Source organism: Acomys minous, assembly GCF_964271855.1.
Source record: "Acomys minous genome assembly, chromosome: 8".
NCBI classification, from domain to species: Eukaryota; Metazoa; Chordata; class Mammalia; order Rodentia; family Muridae; genus Acomys; species Acomys minous.
This window is the reverse complement of record NC_140489.1, coordinates 81,370,539-81,389,947: the sequence shown is the minus strand read 5'-3', so window position 1 is coordinate 81,389,947 and position 19,409 is coordinate 81,370,539. Positions and strand designations below refer to the sequence as shown.

At 42.3% G+C, this 19,409-nt stretch overlaps 1 protein-coding gene across 1 annotated transcript in view; it reads left to right on the top strand.

The window, feature by feature from the left end:
• LAMB1 (laminin subunit beta 1) overlaps positions 1–18,556 on the top strand; it is a 69,893-nt gene extending 51,337 nt beyond the window's left edge. The window contains exons 24-33 of the mRNA XM_084792577.1: positions 4,966–5,335; positions 8,476–8,660; positions 9,501–9,742; positions 12,434–12,637; positions 13,147–13,291; positions 14,869–15,076; positions 15,257–15,398; positions 16,396–16,572; positions 17,994–18,153; positions 18,266–18,556. Of these exons, the coding sequence (XP_084648703.1) occupies positions 4,966–5,335; positions 8,476–8,660; positions 9,501–9,742; positions 12,434–12,637; positions 13,147–13,291; positions 14,869–15,076; positions 15,257–15,398; positions 16,396–16,572; positions 17,994–18,153; positions 18,266–18,402 (1,970 nt within the window). The 3' untranslated portion in view covers positions 18,403–18,556. The remainder of the gene's footprint in view (positions 1–4,965; positions 5,336–8,475; positions 8,661–9,500; positions 9,743–12,433; positions 12,638–13,146; positions 13,292–14,868; positions 15,077–15,256; positions 15,399–16,395; positions 16,573–17,993; positions 18,154–18,265) is intronic.
• The last annotated feature ends 853 nt before the right edge of the window (positions 18,557–19,409 follow it).

Here is a 19,409-nt window from a genome sequence, read left to right as displayed (position 1 = left end):
TGGTGCTCCTGTTGGCAAGTGGTGTTGAAAGACAGGAAATGACTGTTCCAGCTAGAGGACAAGATGTCACAAGATGTCTGTGGAAAAAGACCCTCAGGAAACAGTTCTAGCTTGAGTCACGAAGAGGTTTGGTCTCACCAGCTGGTGAGACGCTTTAATGACAAGTCGGGGGAGGTGGACTCTGCTCAGTGGGCAGAGGTTTGGAAGGAAGGGAAGGCTGTAAGGCAGCAGGACCTCACATGTCTAAGAAACAGGTACACAGGTGCATTCCCATCGTGAGAGTTGGCTAGTGTTTTCACCTGAGGTTCAGTGGTTTTTAAATTGGTGTGATATTGTAATGTAATCATGATTTAGACATCACAATTTAAAAAAAAGAACCTTAGTGACAGAACAGAATATATTTACAAATAATAACAAACTTGAATTGTTGATATTTTCTTTACTAGTTTTCTTACTATATATGATTAATACTTTTTTAAAAAAATAATGACCAGTTTGGTTAAATATACACATGCATGCACAAACACACACACACACACACCCCAAACAAACCTCAGAATTCTGATATGTAAGAAAGATTACATCCTTTAGGCAGGTTTTATTCAGAAAACATTGCATCCTTAGGCATGACAGCAGCTACTGCCTCATACAGTAACATCCACCATGTGACCGTTTTTAGCACATTCCCACCGTGCTAGTCTTTCTCCGCATGATAGCAGCTGTCAGAGAATGCTATGAGTATAGTTGCCAGCTTATAAATGCACTCAACAGAAAACACATAGGAACAAGTCATCTAAAACCTTCCGCAAAATCTGTGGAAAGCAAAAACCGCCAGATGCCGTTCCTTCTCATGACACAAAGTGATACTGGTTTTGTGGGCTGTGTGAGCTTCTCGTCATACTTCCTTAGTAATGACAGGTATGCAGGGGATCTGTTTCCAGTGAAGGCGTGCGTCTGTGTTTCCTGTGTGGTCCAGCACCTTGTCAAAGGAGCTGAAGTTGTGAACTGGTTATGGGCAGGGTCAGCATATTTGAAATAGCCACAGGCAGCAGATGTCTGAGCAGTTCAAATTCTTCCACAGCCAAGAACGTGGGGCCACTGTAGTCGTCCAGAAGGTCTGGGCAATAACACAGTTTTGCATAAATGTGTTTTAAGCTGTTTTATCCCCTAGTCCCATACCAGATCAAGCAACAGACAGTTATTTTAAGGGCCAGGCTAAACAGTCATTTGAGCAATAGCAGAACCTACCTAGAAGTGTGCAGCTCATCTAGTGTCTGCCTCTTAGAGAACCATATCTGGTTGTTCCTGGCTTTTATTGAGAGCAGCCAGGTCAGATGTGTCATAGGTGAAGTGAAGCCCCTGTGATTGATTGACGTGGGATGGTCTATATTTCATCCATCATCAGCTTCCATGAATCTGTCTTTAAATTTTTTGGCATCGTTCATCCTATCTGGATAAAGGGTTCCCTTTCTCTAATGTCTGGTTTGTCAGAGTTTTATGTAGTTTTTTGGGGGCAGACATCACTGGTAAGTTTTCCAAGGTTTAGTAATATCTAGATTTTTACTCTGGAGTGCATGTGTGTGTGTGCATGCATGTGCAAAGGGACAGCCTTCCCTGCCCCTCCTCAGGGGTTGTTCATCTTGGTTTTTGAGACAAGATTTCTCCTTGGCTTGGAGCTCAGCAGCTGGGCTCAGCCAGCTGGCTGTCAGAGTTGAGGGGCTGCCATCTCTGCCTCCCAAGGCTGCGTTCTAGCTTCTGCCTCAGGTTTCTCTGTTACACAGAGCCTTGACTGTCCTGGACTCTATTTGTAGACCAGGCTGGCCTCGAACTCACAGAGATCACCTGCCTCTGCAGGGACTAGAGGCGTGTGCCACCATGCCCGGCTGCAGAAATTTATCATAATAGGTGAGCAATTAGCATGCCACTTATGGTCTCCCAGTATCCTACAGGGTGTAGTCTCATTCTCTGATAATTCAGAGAAGCACGAACTCTTTCCTACATAGAGGAATGGAGGTGGCCCACATACATCTCTAGCTGTGTTGGCAAATGTCTCTCCAAGGGCAGGTAGTTGCACTCCATTTATTAGAAGATCAGTCAACTGTTCAGAAACAAAAAAAAAAAATCTTAAACCACGGCCTGGAATTTCAACTATTTCAATACAGCCATCACTTGGCAGGTGTTTGGTAGTGCGTCTGGCAGCTCCTTTCAGATTAACTCTTTGTTCCTTGCTTGTGAACATCTGAGAAATAGCTATGACGCTCTTATGCTGATAGTCCCCTGACCTGGGTTGTGACTTGATGCTAACCATCAACAAAGGACTTTCCCAGGCTGGATATGTCGCCTTGATGGCACAGCTGGATTTCCTGTAGACCAGTTGGTGACAGCAGTCATATATTCAGCTGGTCTCTTCCTTCTACTGAAGACTCTTTTGATACTGCAGTTTAAACATTTTCTTCTGTAACTGCTCACAATTAAAGCCTCTAAATGTTTTTTTTCAGTAGAAACTTCATGTTATAGCAGCTTCACTGTCACTAGCCCATCCAAAAACTATAGTTCCTATGGCTCCTGTAAAAAAACAAAACAAAACAAAACACTAGGTTATTTTGGTTCTTGAGTTGGGTTTTAAAGTCCTTCTAAGAGATTATGAGCTTGAGAGTCAACTGCTTATTATTACCAAATGAAATGAACTTGTTAGACTTAACAACACGAGCTCTTTAGCCAGCGTTATCTGAGCTCTTCTGCTCACTTGAAACACTGACAGAGACTTGGCCAGGCCTTTCCCTGATTTCTCTGGTTTGTTACTGCTCATTCCACTACAATATGCCACAGTGAAAATGATTTAAAGGAAGGTTTGGCCTATTGCACTCCTCTGTGGTCTTAATATGTTGCTGGGAATTGAACTCAGGACCTCTGGAAGAGCAGAGTGCTCTTAACCACTGAGCCATCTTTCCAGCCCCTGAAAACTCTTCTTAATCTTCAAAGGGAAGATAGCAAGTTGACCTTGGGCATGAGACTCTTTTTTTTTTTTTGAACATAGAGAACAAATGGTGTAGAGATTATACTTAAAGTGATTTGCAACTTAAGTGACTTCTGGTTTGATGAATCATTGCCTTCCCAAAACACAGGAAAATCAAAATGCCTGGTGCTTGGAAAATTGTAACTGGGGACTGTTTTTAAGAAAAAAGCTTAATTTTGAAATTCTGAAGTTTAGTTCCAAAACATCCAAGGAAAGTGTATTTTACAGTCCTGAAACTTGAAGGTTGGAATTGGTAAACTTCAAATTTTTAAATAAGGTATTACTGGAAAATACACAAAAATAAGCCACAGACAGACAGACAGACACACACACACACACCCTTTATCCAGTGGAAATATGATCAGGTACCATAGAGCAGGAACCTACCAAACATGTAGAGACACAGAAAGTGACTGTGAGAACCAGTAGCTCTGAGTGCTTGCTGCTCACCAGGCATTCTCACAAATGCTTTGGAACCCTCATTCCAGATGCGGAAGCCTCAACACCTTTCAAGGATTGGCTTTTGTCCTCTTTGTCCTAGCTTTCTTTCCCTACCCCGGGGCACACAAAGGTATGGGGAAGACAGGATTTTTATAGCTTCTGCCTATATTGTGTTCTAGCTGTAGTGCTGGATTCCTTGACCTTGTTGTTAAAGGTGATAGGCAGGTAAGTGAGCATTACCACTCACCATGTGGCAAGTGTCAGTCAAACCATGTAGGCTGCAGACACCCTTGTGGAGTGAGAAGTTGGAGATGTAAGTGGCTCTCAGGATTGGGCCCAACTGATTGTGGGTGATGCTCCATCAGAAATCATTTAGGAGGCAAATCACAGCTATTGATGTTGAAAGAGTCGGGGAGACACTGTTGCTTCAGGCTGGTTATTTCTCGTATGTGAAATGCCTCATTTGGCAAAGACTATTGAACTCCTGAGTACAAGTTAATGTTTTGCTTGGTGCCCTGTGGGAAAATGGCTTAAGACAGCCATGCCTCTGCCCTACAAGTCCATACTCCTAGGGAACTAGGAGGGCATGTTTGTTTTACTTTCACACCTTTACCCAGAATGGGCATAAGGCCAGAGATGTGTGTACAGACCTTTTGTTGTTGCAACTCTACAAATACTGTGAAATGCCAAGTGTTGATATGACTTGGTGACCTCAAGTTCAGAATTTTAAGCAAGGGTTCAGGGGTATACATGTTATAGTAAGCGATGCCGGTCAGCTGTTGGCTGGAAATGCTAGTTTTTTCCTATGCCAGGCAGGATTTCACCTTTTCCCACCCCCAGGTCACTTCTGACATTTTTATGAGTCTTGCTCATACTGTAAGGGTGTTTAGTCACAGCAGCAGATGCAAGGTGGATTGTCTATAGTGGAAGCCTTTAACGCAGATGGTTTGAATTATTTGTATTTGCTTTAGACTTGGTTTTCTGAGCATCTTACCCAACCCACAATGCTTTGTTTGGTGAGCAGGCAGATTGATTGGTTAGGTGCTGCTCCTTTGGGGTGTGGGGGTATATCTTCTAGCAAAGGGTCACAATCTGAATCATTTGACTGCCACGTTATGTGGGAGCTCAGACTTGGAGGCAGAGGTGGTACGGAGCCCAAGATGGGCACTGGAGACACAGAAAACTAAACTTTTTCTCTGCCGTGAGACTTGGAGCAGCTCTTGTAGTGGCTTCCATTTTAGAGAAAGCGATGACTATTTTGCCTAGACATAGCGATGGTGTAAAGGTTAAATGATGTGATGCATAAAGCATGTCTACAATGTAGCCACAAAGTAAGTATTCAGCAAGGCTTAGCTGTTGATTTTTTAAAATTACCATTACTCTCAAAAAAATGTCAATAGTCATGCATGCTAGGGGGAGCCACTGTAGGTTGTAATAGTGATTAAGGATTTTCAATGCCAAATTTTGTCACTGAAGCTTGTAATGAAGTATTTCTGTTTCCCTGGCAGCCTGTGACTGTGATCCCAGGGGCATTGAGACACCGCAGTGTGACCAGTCCACAGGCCAGTGTGTCTGCGTGGAGGGTGTTGAGGGTTCACGCTGTGACAAGTGCACTAGAGGGTACTCGGGGGTCTTCCCTGACTGCACACCCTGCCACCAATGCTTTGCCCTCTGGGATGTGATCATCAGTGAGCTGACCAACAGGACGCACAAATTCCTGGAGAAAGCCAAGGCTTTGAAACTCAGTGGTGTGATTGGTCCCTACCGGGAGACCGTGGACTCTGTGGAGAAGAAAGTCAATGAGATAAAGGATATCCTGGCCCAGAGCCCAGCAACAGAACCACTGAAAAACATTGGCATTCTCTTTGAGGAAGCAGAGTAAGTAGTTACTGAGCAAAAAATTAAAAAAAAAATCACTCATGAAGGTCCCCAACTTTTGAACAGCCACCATTTCCCAGGGCAGTACTTCTGCTAGGTTTTCCAGTCCTATTCCGTGGGCTCTGGGCCCCCTGGTTATCAACAGTGTGATAAATTTTATCACAGAGGTAAGCAGGATAGAACAGGAGGTTCAGTGCTCTGTTGCCCTGTTGACGCAGAACTGGATTTGAGGCAGAAGACACAGAGGCTCAGCTTTGACATGTGTGAGGCTGTGAAAATGTGGGTGGCACGTTGATTCCTGGCTCTCTCCTGCCATTGCCCTCCAGTGTGACACAAAGATAGATCTATACAGTGTTAAGTACTGCTACTACTAGGGAACTCCCGTCACCACAAATAAGACCCTTATTCCCAAATTACTTTTCTGCCCAGCTGCTGTCATGTGCAAGGCATCATCGATAGCATCTTGAAATGTCTACACGGAAACAGCTTCCTCACTGGGCCTTCTCTGGATATTCGCTTCTTTGATTCAGTACTGTTTAATTTTACCAGTTAAAGTGATGTGAATTAAGTGGAGATGCCAGTTGGGGGTCATGCTTCTACCCTTTATCCTAGCCTTGTTTTCCCTGTCCTCAATATTTCAACTATCATTGCCAGAAAGGAGCCCCAAGACACCACACCTAAAGACTTAAGAATCGAAGGAAAATAGAGATGGGTGTGGTGGCACAGGCCTGTCGATCCCAGCACTAGGGAAGCTGAGGCAGGAAGATCACAGAATGAAGCCAGCCTGGGCTATATAGTGAGAACAAACAACAGAGAGCCACAAGAAAGATTATGTAAATACACTCTGGGTTGGAAGGCTAGCTCAGCACTAAAAGTACATCAAATCCTAGGTTTGCTCCCCAGTCCAGTAAACTCTTAAAAATATAGTCGAAATTGTTTTCTATTTTTACATGTGTAGGCATGTGGCTGCCATGGTGTACTTATGGAGGTCAGAGCACAACGTGTGAAAGCAAATCTTTTTCATCTAGCATGTGAATTCTGGGGCTCCAATGCAGGTCATCAGGCTTAGCAGGAAGTACCTTTTTACCTGCTGAGCAATCTCACCAGTACTAGATAGTGTTTTGTTTTTCTTTTTGTTTTTGGTCTTCAAAACAGGATTTCTCTGTGTAGCCTTGGCTGTCTGTCCTGGAACTCACTCTATAGACCAGGCTGTTCTTGAACTCAAGATCCACCTGCCTCTGCCTCTCAAGTGCTGAGATAAAGGGATGCACACCACTGCCTAGCTAGATATTATTTTTAATTGCAATATTTTTGAAACCTGAAAAGAAATGAAAGCCTTTTTGAATTGGTCAATTAATAAAAATGAGCCGGGCATGGTGGTGCACGCCTTTAAACCCAGCATTCGGGAGGCAGAGAGGTAGGCGGATCTCTGAGTTTGAGGTCAGCCTGGTCTACAAAGAGAGTCTAGGACAGCCAGGACCACAAGAAAAACCCTGTCTTCAAAAACCAAAAACTAAAATAAAAAAAAACAAACAAAAGAAACACTGGGAAAAAATTACTACCAGGAAAGTGATTGAATATTCTAATTTCTACCAAATCCTGTAATCTTTTATAGTGTCTGCTCTTTGTGTTGGGTATCCTCTCAGCTTAAGAAGCATTGTTGGTTTTGTTTTGTTTTTTAAGTATATTTATTCATTTACACATCTGAGAAGTCAGGGTATACCCATGCCTTGGAGCACATATAGAGGTCAAAACTTGTTGGAGCCAATTCTCTTTCTACCACTTGTGTTCTGGGGTAGACCTCTCATTGTCAAGTGTTGCAACAAGCATGTTTATTGACTTAGCCATCTCACCAGTCCCTTAAGTAGCATTAAAAAAAATGCCCCTCAAGATTTTCCCTTTTTGTCCTCTAATTTTTAATTATTATTGTGTGCATGGGAATGTGGACATGCTTGTACCATGGAACACATGTGGGGGTCACAAGACAACCAATGGTAGTTAGTTCTTTCCTTCTACCATGGGGCTCCTGGGGAATCAAACTTAGGATATCAGGCTGGTAAAGCCTGCTATCCTGTTGGCCTGCTTTTAGCATTTTACATCTTGTAGATTTTGTTTGTTTTATTGATTTCTTTTTTAAGAGACCCAGGCCTGTCTAGTCACTGTTGCCTGATGGCCCTCAGATCTAAGGTGACCATCCTCCCTCAGCTTCCAGTGTAGATGAGACAAGAGCTACCAGGATGGTTGGATGGTTTCCTAGGACTTTATAGTGACTATCATGTCCCAGAGAAGACAACTAGATTCCATCAGGCAAACCAGTAATCCCCGAGATCAGATCTTCTCGGACATTCCTTTGTTGTATGTGTGCACGTAGACATCATACTATTATATGTACACAGGTAGATAGATTCCTGAAGTGCAGCTTCAGAAAAATGACTCAGAAGAGAAAGGAGATGGGTTTAGATTCCAAAGGAAATACTTTAAAGGCCACATGTTTTATTCTCCAGAGATTAGGACCTTCTTTCAGCTTTTTTTCTAAGTAAAAGGGTAGTTGTTTTGTGGAAGGAAGAGGGTTCTTTGATGCCACTTTGCTTGGAGCACAGAATCTGACAAGATGTTCAAGTGGCTCCCGCTTCTTCAGGGTGGGTTCCAGGGCTTCCTCCCATCATGTTCCATCTTGAAGGAGAGGCCTGAGGTGGGGTTGAGGGAAAAGGGTTCGGCAGGTGGCTGGGAACATTCCTCTGCACTGGAGTCTTGAGTCTGAGTCATTACTGAGCTTGAGCTGCTTCCACTGAAAGCCAGCAGCCTGCATGGACCCTTGTTTATTTTACATCAGAGGCCTGGAGCTCCCACCAACACACACACACACACACGCGCGCGCGCGCACACATACACACACACACACACACGCACACACAAACACATGGAGAGAGAGCGCTGAGGGTTCTCTGGTGGTTTTCTTCAAAGTACTTGAAAAGGTATTGGCTTCCATTGTCTCTTGTAGGAATAAAACTGGAACAGAGAGGGTTATAGCTGAGCTTGTCTGAAGATGGAGGGCGAGGGATTGTGCTAGTGGAAAATGCACAAAAGTGAGACTTGAGAGTGTGGGCCAGTTTTAGGCAAGCTTGTTTTTCTTTTTACAGGAAGTTAACCAAAGATGTTACAGAAAAGATGGCTCAAGTAGAAGGAAAATTGTCTGATACAGCATCACAGAGTAATAGCACAGCTGGGGAGCTAGATGCACTGCAGACAGAAGCAGAGAGCTTGGACAAGACTGTGAAAGAACTGGCCGAACAGCTGGAATTTATCAAAAACTCCGATATTCAGGGTGAGGACTTTTTGTGCAGGAATCTCAAACCTGACTAATAATAACCCTTTGTCTACCATCTTAATACTTTCTTTTTTTTAAAAAAAAGTTTTTTCTAACAGTTTTAAATCTTTACTAATTGAGTCTTTGGCACAAATGGGGCTTAAAAGTTCTTGGTTTTGCAATATGGGATCTGGACACAAGGCACGGCAGAGACCCCACTGGGTTAAAATGTGGTCCATTTCCCAATTTAACTCCCTTGCCTTTCCTTAGACATTTGTGAATACTAAAAAATTAAGTTGTTAATTTTGTGAATCCTTTCACATTTGAGATTACTGATCACTTAAGAAGTAACTTTTGAAAATATTTGAAATCATTATCGCAGGCTGTATAATACCCTCACCCAGAAGCAAAGGTGAAATATGTTAATGACACAATTCCGCATTATACATTTTGTTTTAGTAGGTCCCAAGAGCCAAAATGTATTGCACTCTTTATGTGTATAATAATCATTTAAACGTACCCAAGGACATAAATAACAGAAACAGTCATCCAGACATCCCCAGGCTTCCCAACACCAGGATTTGCCAATGTATATAAATAACATGTAATAACATATATGAAGGCTTAATTTCTCACTTTGCCCCAGTGTTTAACATCCTCCATATTTTGATCAGATGCTAATGGGACAGAAGAGATTCACTGATGTTAGAGGGAAGCTCTACTTCCAGATTTTTTTTTTCTTGAATCCCAAAGCCATGTAGTACAATTCAGGGCCACAAGATACCAAATATGGGCCCTGGGTGGTGAGAAACCAGGGACAAGGAAGTTAACTGTAGACGATTTCATTTCCTGCCTTAGGTGCCTTGGATAGTATCACCAAGTATTTCCAGGTCTCTCTCGAGGCAGAAAAGAGGGTGAATGCCTCCACCACAGACCCCAACAGCACCGTGGAGCAGTCAGCCCTCACCCGGCAAAGGGTGGAGGATCTGATGATGGAGCGAGAGTCCCAGTTCAAAGAAAAGCAAGAAGAACAGGCGCGCCTTCTGGATGAACTGGGCGGCAAACTGCAAAGTCTAGACCTGTCAGCTGTCGCTGAGATGGTAAGGCTGGGGGTCTGGTCTCATTTTCTGTGTTCTTTTAGGAGACAAAGAGAACAAGCAAAAACCGCTGCCTTGTCTTCAGTGTTGCTGTTTGCAATCCTGTAGGGGTGACTCGGTGCTCACGGTGCTGGGCTGCAGTGTGGGTTAGCTGTGACCAAATCCTGGAACTGTGCTTCCCAGCCCGCTCCTGCCTGATCCTCTGTGCAGCCACCCCCCCCATCTCCTCTATCTGCTGAGGGACTTGTTACTGAGCCTGGATCCTTTTTATAGTGTGGCCTTAAAAAACAAAACAAACAAACAACAAAACTTCGCTTGTTCTGCTTTGAACAGCAACATCCAAATGGAAGAATTCAAAGTTGTTCAGGGACGGACTTTCTAGTTTTTCCATCGGTGTTTGCAAAATGTTCCTTTGTTCCAGTAATATTACCTGGTAAAGATTAAAGTCTGAGCTGGCCTAGAAAGCAGATTAATTTCTTAGAAGCTTTTAAAAGGTAACTCTGGAGCCAGGTGAAATTGAGTAGTGAATTTAATGAAAATCAGGCAGAAGGCCAAAAGAAAGCTAAGCCAGGTTTCTCCTGCAGTTTTCATGGGAGAAAACTGGAGAGAACTGAGACGTACTTTTATACATACACCAACATTATTTTCTAGTTTTTCTCATTCTAGATAGAGGAATCTTTGAGAATCAGGTGAAGCCTGTAAAGACACTCATTTGTAAGGCCCTGGGCCCTGCACCCCACCACTCCAAGTCACTTTCAACCTTCATTGCAAACCAACAGTGTAGCAAGCTGAGCTGCTTCGGATTTAAGGACCATGGTGCACTGGAGACAAAAACAAAACAAAAACAAAAACAAACCAACCCTCTCTTTTAACCACTCTGTAGTTGCCATTTTCCCTCTTGCCCCCCACCACATCCACAGTCTGAAATAGAAAAAAGCCCTCATCTCGTATTGTGATTAGTTTTTTTGTATGCCTGCAGGGCTTGGTATTCATTATATCATGACACTTTAAAAAAAAAAAGATTTATTTATTGTATATGAGTGCTTTATCTGCAGAAGAGGGCATCAGATCATATTATAGAGGGTTGTGAACCACCATGTGGTTGCTGGGAATTGAACTCAGGACCTCTGGAAGAGCAGCCAGTGCTCCTTAACTTCTATACAATTTACTGCCATTTTGTTGATGAAAGAAAAATGAAGGTCTTGCTTCTCCATATCGTATACCTAAGAGTGCACACACAGTTTCACATGTATGTTAGTTTTCTTCATGTTTTAGGATCTCTTTACAAATCCTAATGAAAAATCAATCATTTAAAAATCTCAACAAATTGCAATGAAGTGGAAGTCTCCTTTCAACCAAGGGCAACTTAAGTGGGCATGGAGGAGTACCTCTAGCCTTAACAGATGAGCACCCTCTCTGTGTAGGCTTTTCTGTAAGACAGAGTTTTCTTGTTTTCATAGTTTTTGTCTTAATTACCCTATGATTGTTTATCTGTGGCCTCTCTGCTGCCATTTTCCATTTGTGTTCCTTGGACATTGAGTTCAGTCATGCTGGCTTTCTGTCCCCGTTCATGATTGTTGAAACAAAGCAGCTCTAGTGTGCTGCCAGACTGCTCCTAGAAGGCATTCCTTCTTGAGTCTTGAGGAGGACTCATTTTCTGCTATAGCACATAGTAGAATACAGTTACTCTAGTCTCTCTTACCTCTTATCCCCTCTCTCTCTTCCTCTGTGTATCTATTTCTTCCCCCTTTCCTTCTCTCCCCATGCTCATTTAATAAACCATATATATATATATATATATGAGAGAATACAATCATTCTAAAGTGCTTTATGATCTATAAACCAGATCATTATTTTAGTTATTAACATATTTGGGATTATAGTTATAATTATTTGGGCCAAAGAGTTCATAGTATCTCTACTAAAAACATGGTGTCTTGAAAACAATGCTTTTGTGTTTGGAGGTGTTCTGGTAACTGCTTCCCATTGCAGTAAACCTGCCCTCTCCTTAGTACAGTTTCCATAAAGTGCTAAATATAACTTTCTTCCTGCCGTTTCCTATCATACAGCATGTAATTTCCCTGCTTACATCTGATTGTCATAACCATGTAGCGATCTTTAAGAAGTTTGTGGTAGAAGAAAAAAGTCTGAGTACAAACTGGATGGGGTGGTTGAAGGAACTTGGAAAAGTTACATCCACCTTTGTTCATACAAACGGTCTTCCTTTCCCATCTGAAATGTTCTAGCACTTTCCTTACACAAATCCTATCCTCCTGCTTCTCTATCTCCATTTAATTCTCAGCACTGTCCTTTGCTAACTTTTCTCACTACATGTCATCTATTCTTGATGACAGTTACATGCCAGATAGCACGCCATCTTCACCAGAGCACTTGGTGATGACTCTAAACAAGTTCCATAGTACCTCCCTGTCCCAGTGTAACTCAGAAAGTCTTTGACTCTAGCAGAACTTGATAAAGCAGATAATGCTTGTTACCTGGGAGAGCTCATAAGCTATCCTGCATTTGACTAGAAGGTATGGAGATTAAAGGTAGGTGGAAGCAAGCTGGATGGCTCCTGCATCTGACACTTTTTAAGTATCCTTGCTGAGGACCATCTGTGTTCTCTGGCCCACCCTCAACTGTTCTGTTGCCGACTTACCCTGAACCCTGTTCTTGACCCTTGGTTAATTGCAGACCTGCGGCACGCCTCCAGGGGCTGACTGTTCTGAAAGTGAATGTGGCGGCCCCAACTGCAGAACTGATGAAGGAGAGAAGAAGTGTGGGGGGCCTGGCTGTGGTGGTCTGGTCACTGTGGCCCATAGTGCCTGGCAGAAAGCCATGGATTTTGACCGTGATGTCCTGAGTGCCCTGGCTGAAATAGAACAGCTCTCTAAGATGGTACGTCTGTGGGTGGCCTCAGGTGGTTCATTGGTTTGCAGTTATAGGGAGAATCTAAAAAGGAGTCAGTTGCACATGCTAACTAGGTTCACTGTCCAATGTGAAAGCTGGTTGTTTCTGTGTGGTCAAAAGGTGATGGTGAGGCTCTTATTCTGACTAAGAATTTGCTTTCACTTCATGGAAATAACATGTAGGTTAGGTGAAAGCAGCATAACTCTTATATTAACAATTTGAGAGAACATGTAATTGCTCTACTGCACAAAACTGGGCACTGTTTTAAAACGACACATACTTAGACCACCAAGTGTTGTAGAGCCAACAACAGTTTGAAAACATTTTAAATACTGAACAGGAACCTGTATACTGAGTGCTTTTATGTACAGAGAAGCACAATATTGGAGTAAACAGGAATTTGTTTCTAAGTTTGCTGACGTTACTTTTTAGATCATTTGACATGCGGACCTGTTTAGAGAGGCCGAGATCACAGACTGCTTGTTCTTCATGTTTAGGTCTCTGAAGCAAAAGTGAGAGCAGATGAGGCTAAGCAGAATGCCCAGGACGTCCTGCTGAAAACAAATGCTACCAAAGAAAAAGTGGACAAGAGCAATGAGGACCTGAGGAACCTCATCAAGCAGATCAGAAATTTTCTGACTGGCAAGTAGTCGTTTTGTTTTACTTCTACTTTCAGCCATTTGTTCCTGCAAAATTCTGTTTGAGAGGCAAGAGTTCCTATCTGAGTTTTAGGTAAAGTACATTTCTGGCAGGAAATAAAGTAACAGAAAATATCTGTTAAGAATGTCTTCATGAGCTGGGTGTGGTGGCACACGCCTTTAATCCCAGCACTTGGGAGGCAAAGGCAGGTGGATTTCTGTGAGTTCGAGGCCAGCCTGGTCTACAAAGTGAGTCCAGGACAGCCAAGGCTACACAGAGAGATAAACCCTGTCTCAAAAAAGATTCCCAAGCAGCTTACCAAGAAGTCAAAACATTTACTACGAAAACAGACCTAGGACTTATGTCATTAGAACCTTGAAGGGGTTGTTACCTTGGCAATGTCCCCAAGGCTTTGTCATCTGTCTAGAACCTAGACAGATGTTTTCTGTGAAGAAAGAAATCTCTAGAATTTGGTCCAAATTTTAAGTTTTGGTTATACTTCATATACTGTCAACATGGATGCTATTGGGTTGCAAGATACAGAAAACTTGCAACTGGATCAGAATTAGTCAAGAAGGGGATTTATGATATAACAAGTCCAAAAATAAGTCTAACTCATGGGTCTGAGACTTGCTCGTTTTACCTTTTCTCTTTTGCCATTCTTGAGCTGACCCCCATCGTTACAGGAGGTGATCTGACATGAGGGGTGGTTGAAGAAGAGGACCCCTCCTCACTCCTTTGCTAGACCGTTTTAGGAGGGAGGAAAGCTTTAGGCATTCTCATGCATCTCTGGCGAGGAATTAGTCATCAGTAGATGGCCCATACATAGATGCCACTGGAAGTGGAATGTGCCTGTAAAAATTGGCAGACTAATAATTTAGTGCTCACTTGATTTTGCCTGATTTTCAGGTATCTGTTAACAGACAGGAGACATGACTAGTAAAGACAGTTTTCCAATGACAACTGGAAACAAGATGGGAAGCCATGCCTCAACCGTGTATTTGTTTTTCCACATTTATGTGCACTGAGGTCCAATTTATGTTCTTAGTCAAAAAATGAAAACGAATTACAGAGATCTGACCTGTTTAAAGCTTAACAATACATAGACATAGACTCGAGTTTTGCTGAAGTCTTGGTTCTTGTTACACTCCAATCCCTTCTAGAATTTCCTAAATTTAGGTAACTGATAAGGAATATTGGTGTATAGCCCTAGTTATCCCAACTCCCTATGTAGAGCAGGCTAGCCTCTGAGGTCTGGGACAAAGTGTGTACCAACCTTATGTGAGTGTAAAGGTTTTGTTGCCTTGCAGTACCAGCTTTAAATGCTAGGCTCTGATCTTCCATAACCCAAAGCCAGTTACACGTAACATGCTCTGTCTGCCCTTTCTCCCCAGCCTGAAATGCCCTTCAAAGCCTGCTTGGTTCCTCATCTTGCATGACCTCTCCAGCCTAGGGCAAACCTTACTGGTGCTTACTTCTCCACGTTAGAGGCATGTCTCTTGCAACCCTTAAATAGTGGGTATATGATATGATGTGGCTGAGCAAAGCAGCTATATGTTTTTTCTGTCTGCTTTTCACAGAGGATAGTGCTGATCTGGACAGTATTGAAGCAGTTGCTAACGAGGTACTGAAAATGGAAATGCCTAGCACCCCAGAACAGTTACATAACCTGACAGAAGACATCCGGGAACGAGTTGAAACCCTTTCTCAAGTAGAGGTTATTTTGCAGCAGAGTGCTGCTGACATTGCCAGGGCTGAGATGTTGTTGGAAGAAGCTAAGAGAGCAAGGTATCTGAAGACACACTGGCCATCTGGGTGGGTGGGCAGGCTGCTTCTGCTGTGACTAACATGCTGTAAAAGAGGACTTTAACTAATGGTCTTTCAGGAGACTATGCTTTCAAAGAAAATGCTATTTTTCCAAAGGAAAAACGTTTTCATGTTAAATGCAGTGTGTGTTCTTCTGCTCAGCAAAAGTGCAACAGATGTTAAAGTCACTGCCGACATGGTGAAGGAAGCATTAGAAGAAGCAGAAAAGGCCCAGGTTGCAGCAGAGAAGGCGATTAAGCAAGCTGATGAGGATATCCAAGGAACCCAAAACCTGCTAACATCGGTAAGGTGCTAGACCTGGGTTATATGGAGGAAACACGTATTTGTTACTTAGGGACAAGAAACTCTGTCACACTGAAAATTATTCCTTTAATTAAATTGGAACTATTTCTTAGCATAGGTGTTTTCTCTCCTCTAAAGTGAAAGTCTGTCAGAAACTAAGCACTATTCTTAAGAGTTTTTGATTATTATTAGCAATTTTTTCCAAGTTAATGGTACAGCTCCAAGGATGAGGATCTTGGGTGTGACTTACAAATTTTAGCCTGTGTCTCTACCAAATTAGCTTTAAATGTTTTGTTCTTTAGTTAGTTCTGTGGAGCATGCCTGTCTTTAGAGGGAAGCTACAGGCCAGACTGCTTACTCTGGCTACCTTTTAAAAAGACAGTGTTTGTCCTTCCAACGAGACCAGCTTCCAGACTCCTGCCAGTTGCCCAGGCCTCTCTTCCGCTGGGTAACTGGGTAACTTGTCCCGAGTCTCCACATCTTCAGGCTAACTCCCCTTCACTAGCAGAGTTTATCACCAAGCTGACAGGACTATCTACAAAGATGACTGCAAGTTAGCAGTCTACTTTCCACATAATTTGGAATTTTCATTGGAAATCCTTCTCACAGTTGCTCATTTGTGAATGTTCTTTTGCTAAACACAGCTTGGATCAGAAGACATTTTAAAAAAAGAATGTGAGGTGCAGAAATAACAGAAGCTGGGCACTTTTAAGCCATGGCTCTCAACCTTCCTGATGCCTAGATCCTTTAATACAGTTTCCCTTGTTGCGGGGACCCCAACCATGTTGTTTTGTTGCTACTTCATAACTATAATTTTGCTACTGTTATGAAAATATCTGATATGCAATCACCAACGGAGTCTCAACCCACAAGTTGAGAACTACTGATCTAAACTGTCCTAATATTTTCATTTCTGGTTTAGTACAAATTAGCATAGCAGCCTTGCCTCTCCTAAACATATACTAATGGGTTCTGGATGATTAACATCATACCTTTAGATTGAATCTGAAACTGCAGCTTCTGAGGAAACACTGACCAACACCTCCCAGCGCATCAGCAAGCTTGAGAGGAATGTAGAAGAGCTTAAACGTAAAGCTGCCCAGAACTCTGGGGAGGCAGAATATATTGAAAAAGTAGTATATACTGTAAAACAGAGTGCAGACGATGTTAAGAAGGTAAGTAAATCTTTGTAACTTCATAGATAAGTTGATAAATAGGCAACTAGTTTTCTCTTTACCTTTGTTGATATTAAGATACAAATAGCCCAATGACCTATTTTTTTTTAAAAAGGTTTATTATGTATAGGGTGTTCTGCCTGCATGTACACATACATGCATACCGGAAGAGGACAAAGGGCATCAGATAACATTATAGATGATTGTGAGCCACCACATGGTTGCTGGAAGAGCAGCCAGTGCTCTTAACCTCTGAGCCGTCTCCAGCTCCCAATGACCTATTGTAAAACAGCAGTCTTTAGGATAAATGAAAAAGAATGGATTGTGGGATACAACTGTAAACCTAGGCCCTCAGATCTCAACCTGGGTATGAGTTTAGAAGAATGTAATTAATTAGAACTGGGGATGGTAGTCTAAAAGCATACATACTAGACTGGAATTTCTGTACTGTAGTTCAGGGAGAAAAATCTTTTATGACATGGCAGCTAGCCAGTTATTTGAGAATACTTTAAAGACAGAATGGAGAAAGCTTAGCACAGAGCAGCTAGTAGGAAGTCAAATCATACCTTTCAGACTTGTTTTGAATTGCTACTTTTTGCTTCTCATTGGAAGGCACTGTATTTAGCAGATTTATGTTTTACACACATTTCATTTCTAAATTTACCTCCAAAGACAGCTTTTTACACCTGGAAGTAAAGTCATGATTGTTATATAGCCTAATTTTGATTTCTTATTTTTGAAAAAAGAGAGTTTAAGTTATTGCAGCTTTCCAATATTACAGAAAAGTCATTTCATTGCACCTGAATTGGGAAGAGAGACAAATCTGAAGAAAAATTACTTGCCAGTGTCGACAGTCCTTCTTGTTCCTACTTACCTGCAGTTCTGAAGGCACACAAATCTCCCAGATAGTCTCATGGCATTGAAAAAAATGATATTGAAAAATTTTAAAGCTCTAGAAAATTTCATAATCACTGTTGTACCTATTGCTCCAACCCCTGTATTCCCTATAGCCTATGTTGGCCTCAAACTCAGATCTACCTCCCATTCCCACAGAGTGCCTGGATCACAGGTGTGCACCACCACAGCCAGCCCTTCCCTTCTCTGTGTGTGTTATAGACCTTTTCTTTCCTAAACCTTTATTTTGATGTCCAGTCTACTTCTGTATAGCTGGTTGTGCTTATTTGTCTGTAGTAAGTGCTCATCCAAGGTAAATAGGGTTAAGCCCTACAGTAGTCGACTTAAAATTCCAAATTTTCTTGGCAATGTTTTTAAAGGTTACACCTTAATATGAAGCCCGAGTACTTTGATGATCCTTAATCCAGGATGCTTGCCTGTCCCCTCCCCCCAAAATTAATGTCTTTTGTCTAAAGATCTTGGACATTACCGGTTTCACTTCTTTCTGTCTTAATATGGAACTGCAGACTCTAGATGGCGAACTTGATGAAAAGTATAAGAAGGTAGAAAGTTTAATTGCCCAAAAAACTGAAGAGTCAGCAGAGGCCAGGAGGAAAGCTGAGCTGCTACAAAGTGAAGCAAAGACACTCTTGGCTCAAGCCAACAGCAAGCTTCAGCTGCTGGAAGGTGGGTCGGGTCTTCCTGTTTATGCCTTAGGTTTTTGGTACTCTAACATTAACTTTAAAATCATATGCTATAAATAGTTCACATTTAACCTTATTTTTATTTGTCTCCATAGATTTAGAAAGGAAATATGAGGACAATCAAAAATACTTAGAAGATAAAGCTCAAGAATTAGTACGACTAGAAGGGGAGGTCCGCTCACTCCTTAAGGACATAAGTGAGAAAGTTGCTGTTTATAGCACCTGCTTGTAAGAGGAAAGGGCTGTAAGTGGCTGCAGTAACCAAAGTAAACCACACGGACAAACTGATGCAGTGATTTGCAAAATAACTCATTATCTATTTAAAGTTTTTAACCACCCACTTTTGTATGAAGTTAAATAAAGTACATTGGTTTTGTATAAACATACTATGTTTCTTTTATAAAATGCTACTTTCAGATGGGCTTGTAAAGCACTTTAAGACGACACTAGTGTGTACTATGTGTACAAGCAAGCTAATAATAATCACTCATTTGTTAGGAGACCATCAAGCCTGGCATATCTGGACCCAGAAGGGACCGGTACAAACCGTTGCACCAAGGACAATGCATACAGAGAACCTAGACGTCCTGTTCAGATCTAGCAATGGACAGTTGTGGGGGAGCTGGGACTGCCTCTGACATGAACTCTGGTGCTCCTGATGTGATCACTTCTCCTTGGCAGGAGACCATGCCATGTGGGCACATGGGGGAGGAGGGTAGGAGGTGGGACGTGGGCTATCTGGGTGAGATCTGATAGGCTGTGGTCAGGGTCAGCTGGTGGGGAGGAGGCCCCCCTGTCAGAGGTCTAGGGGAGGGGAGTAGAGTGGAAGAGGAAGGGAGGGTGAAATAGGAAGATACAAGTGAGGTGATAACAATCAGAAAGTAAGATGAATAAATTATAATTTAAAAAGAAAACAAACTAAAACTATATTCCTTATAAATTCCCCACTGGGGATCCTGGATGGAAGCTAAATCGGATGATATAGGATAGCCTATACCATTTTACTTGTTGCTCCAACCGTTTCCAAGCATCAGAAAGAAGATGGCTTCTTCCTTCTATATTTTACCACCTAGAATAGGGCCAGGGTTACTCATGGGCAGGATTTTAATTTAGCCTGGTGAATGAAAACTGTTCATGCTAAAAGGAGCAGACGTACTCACACACAACTCACACGCTTAGGTTTTACATTATGCTTTAGCCTCACAACCAAATATTCTGAACAAGTACTTAGTCCAACGC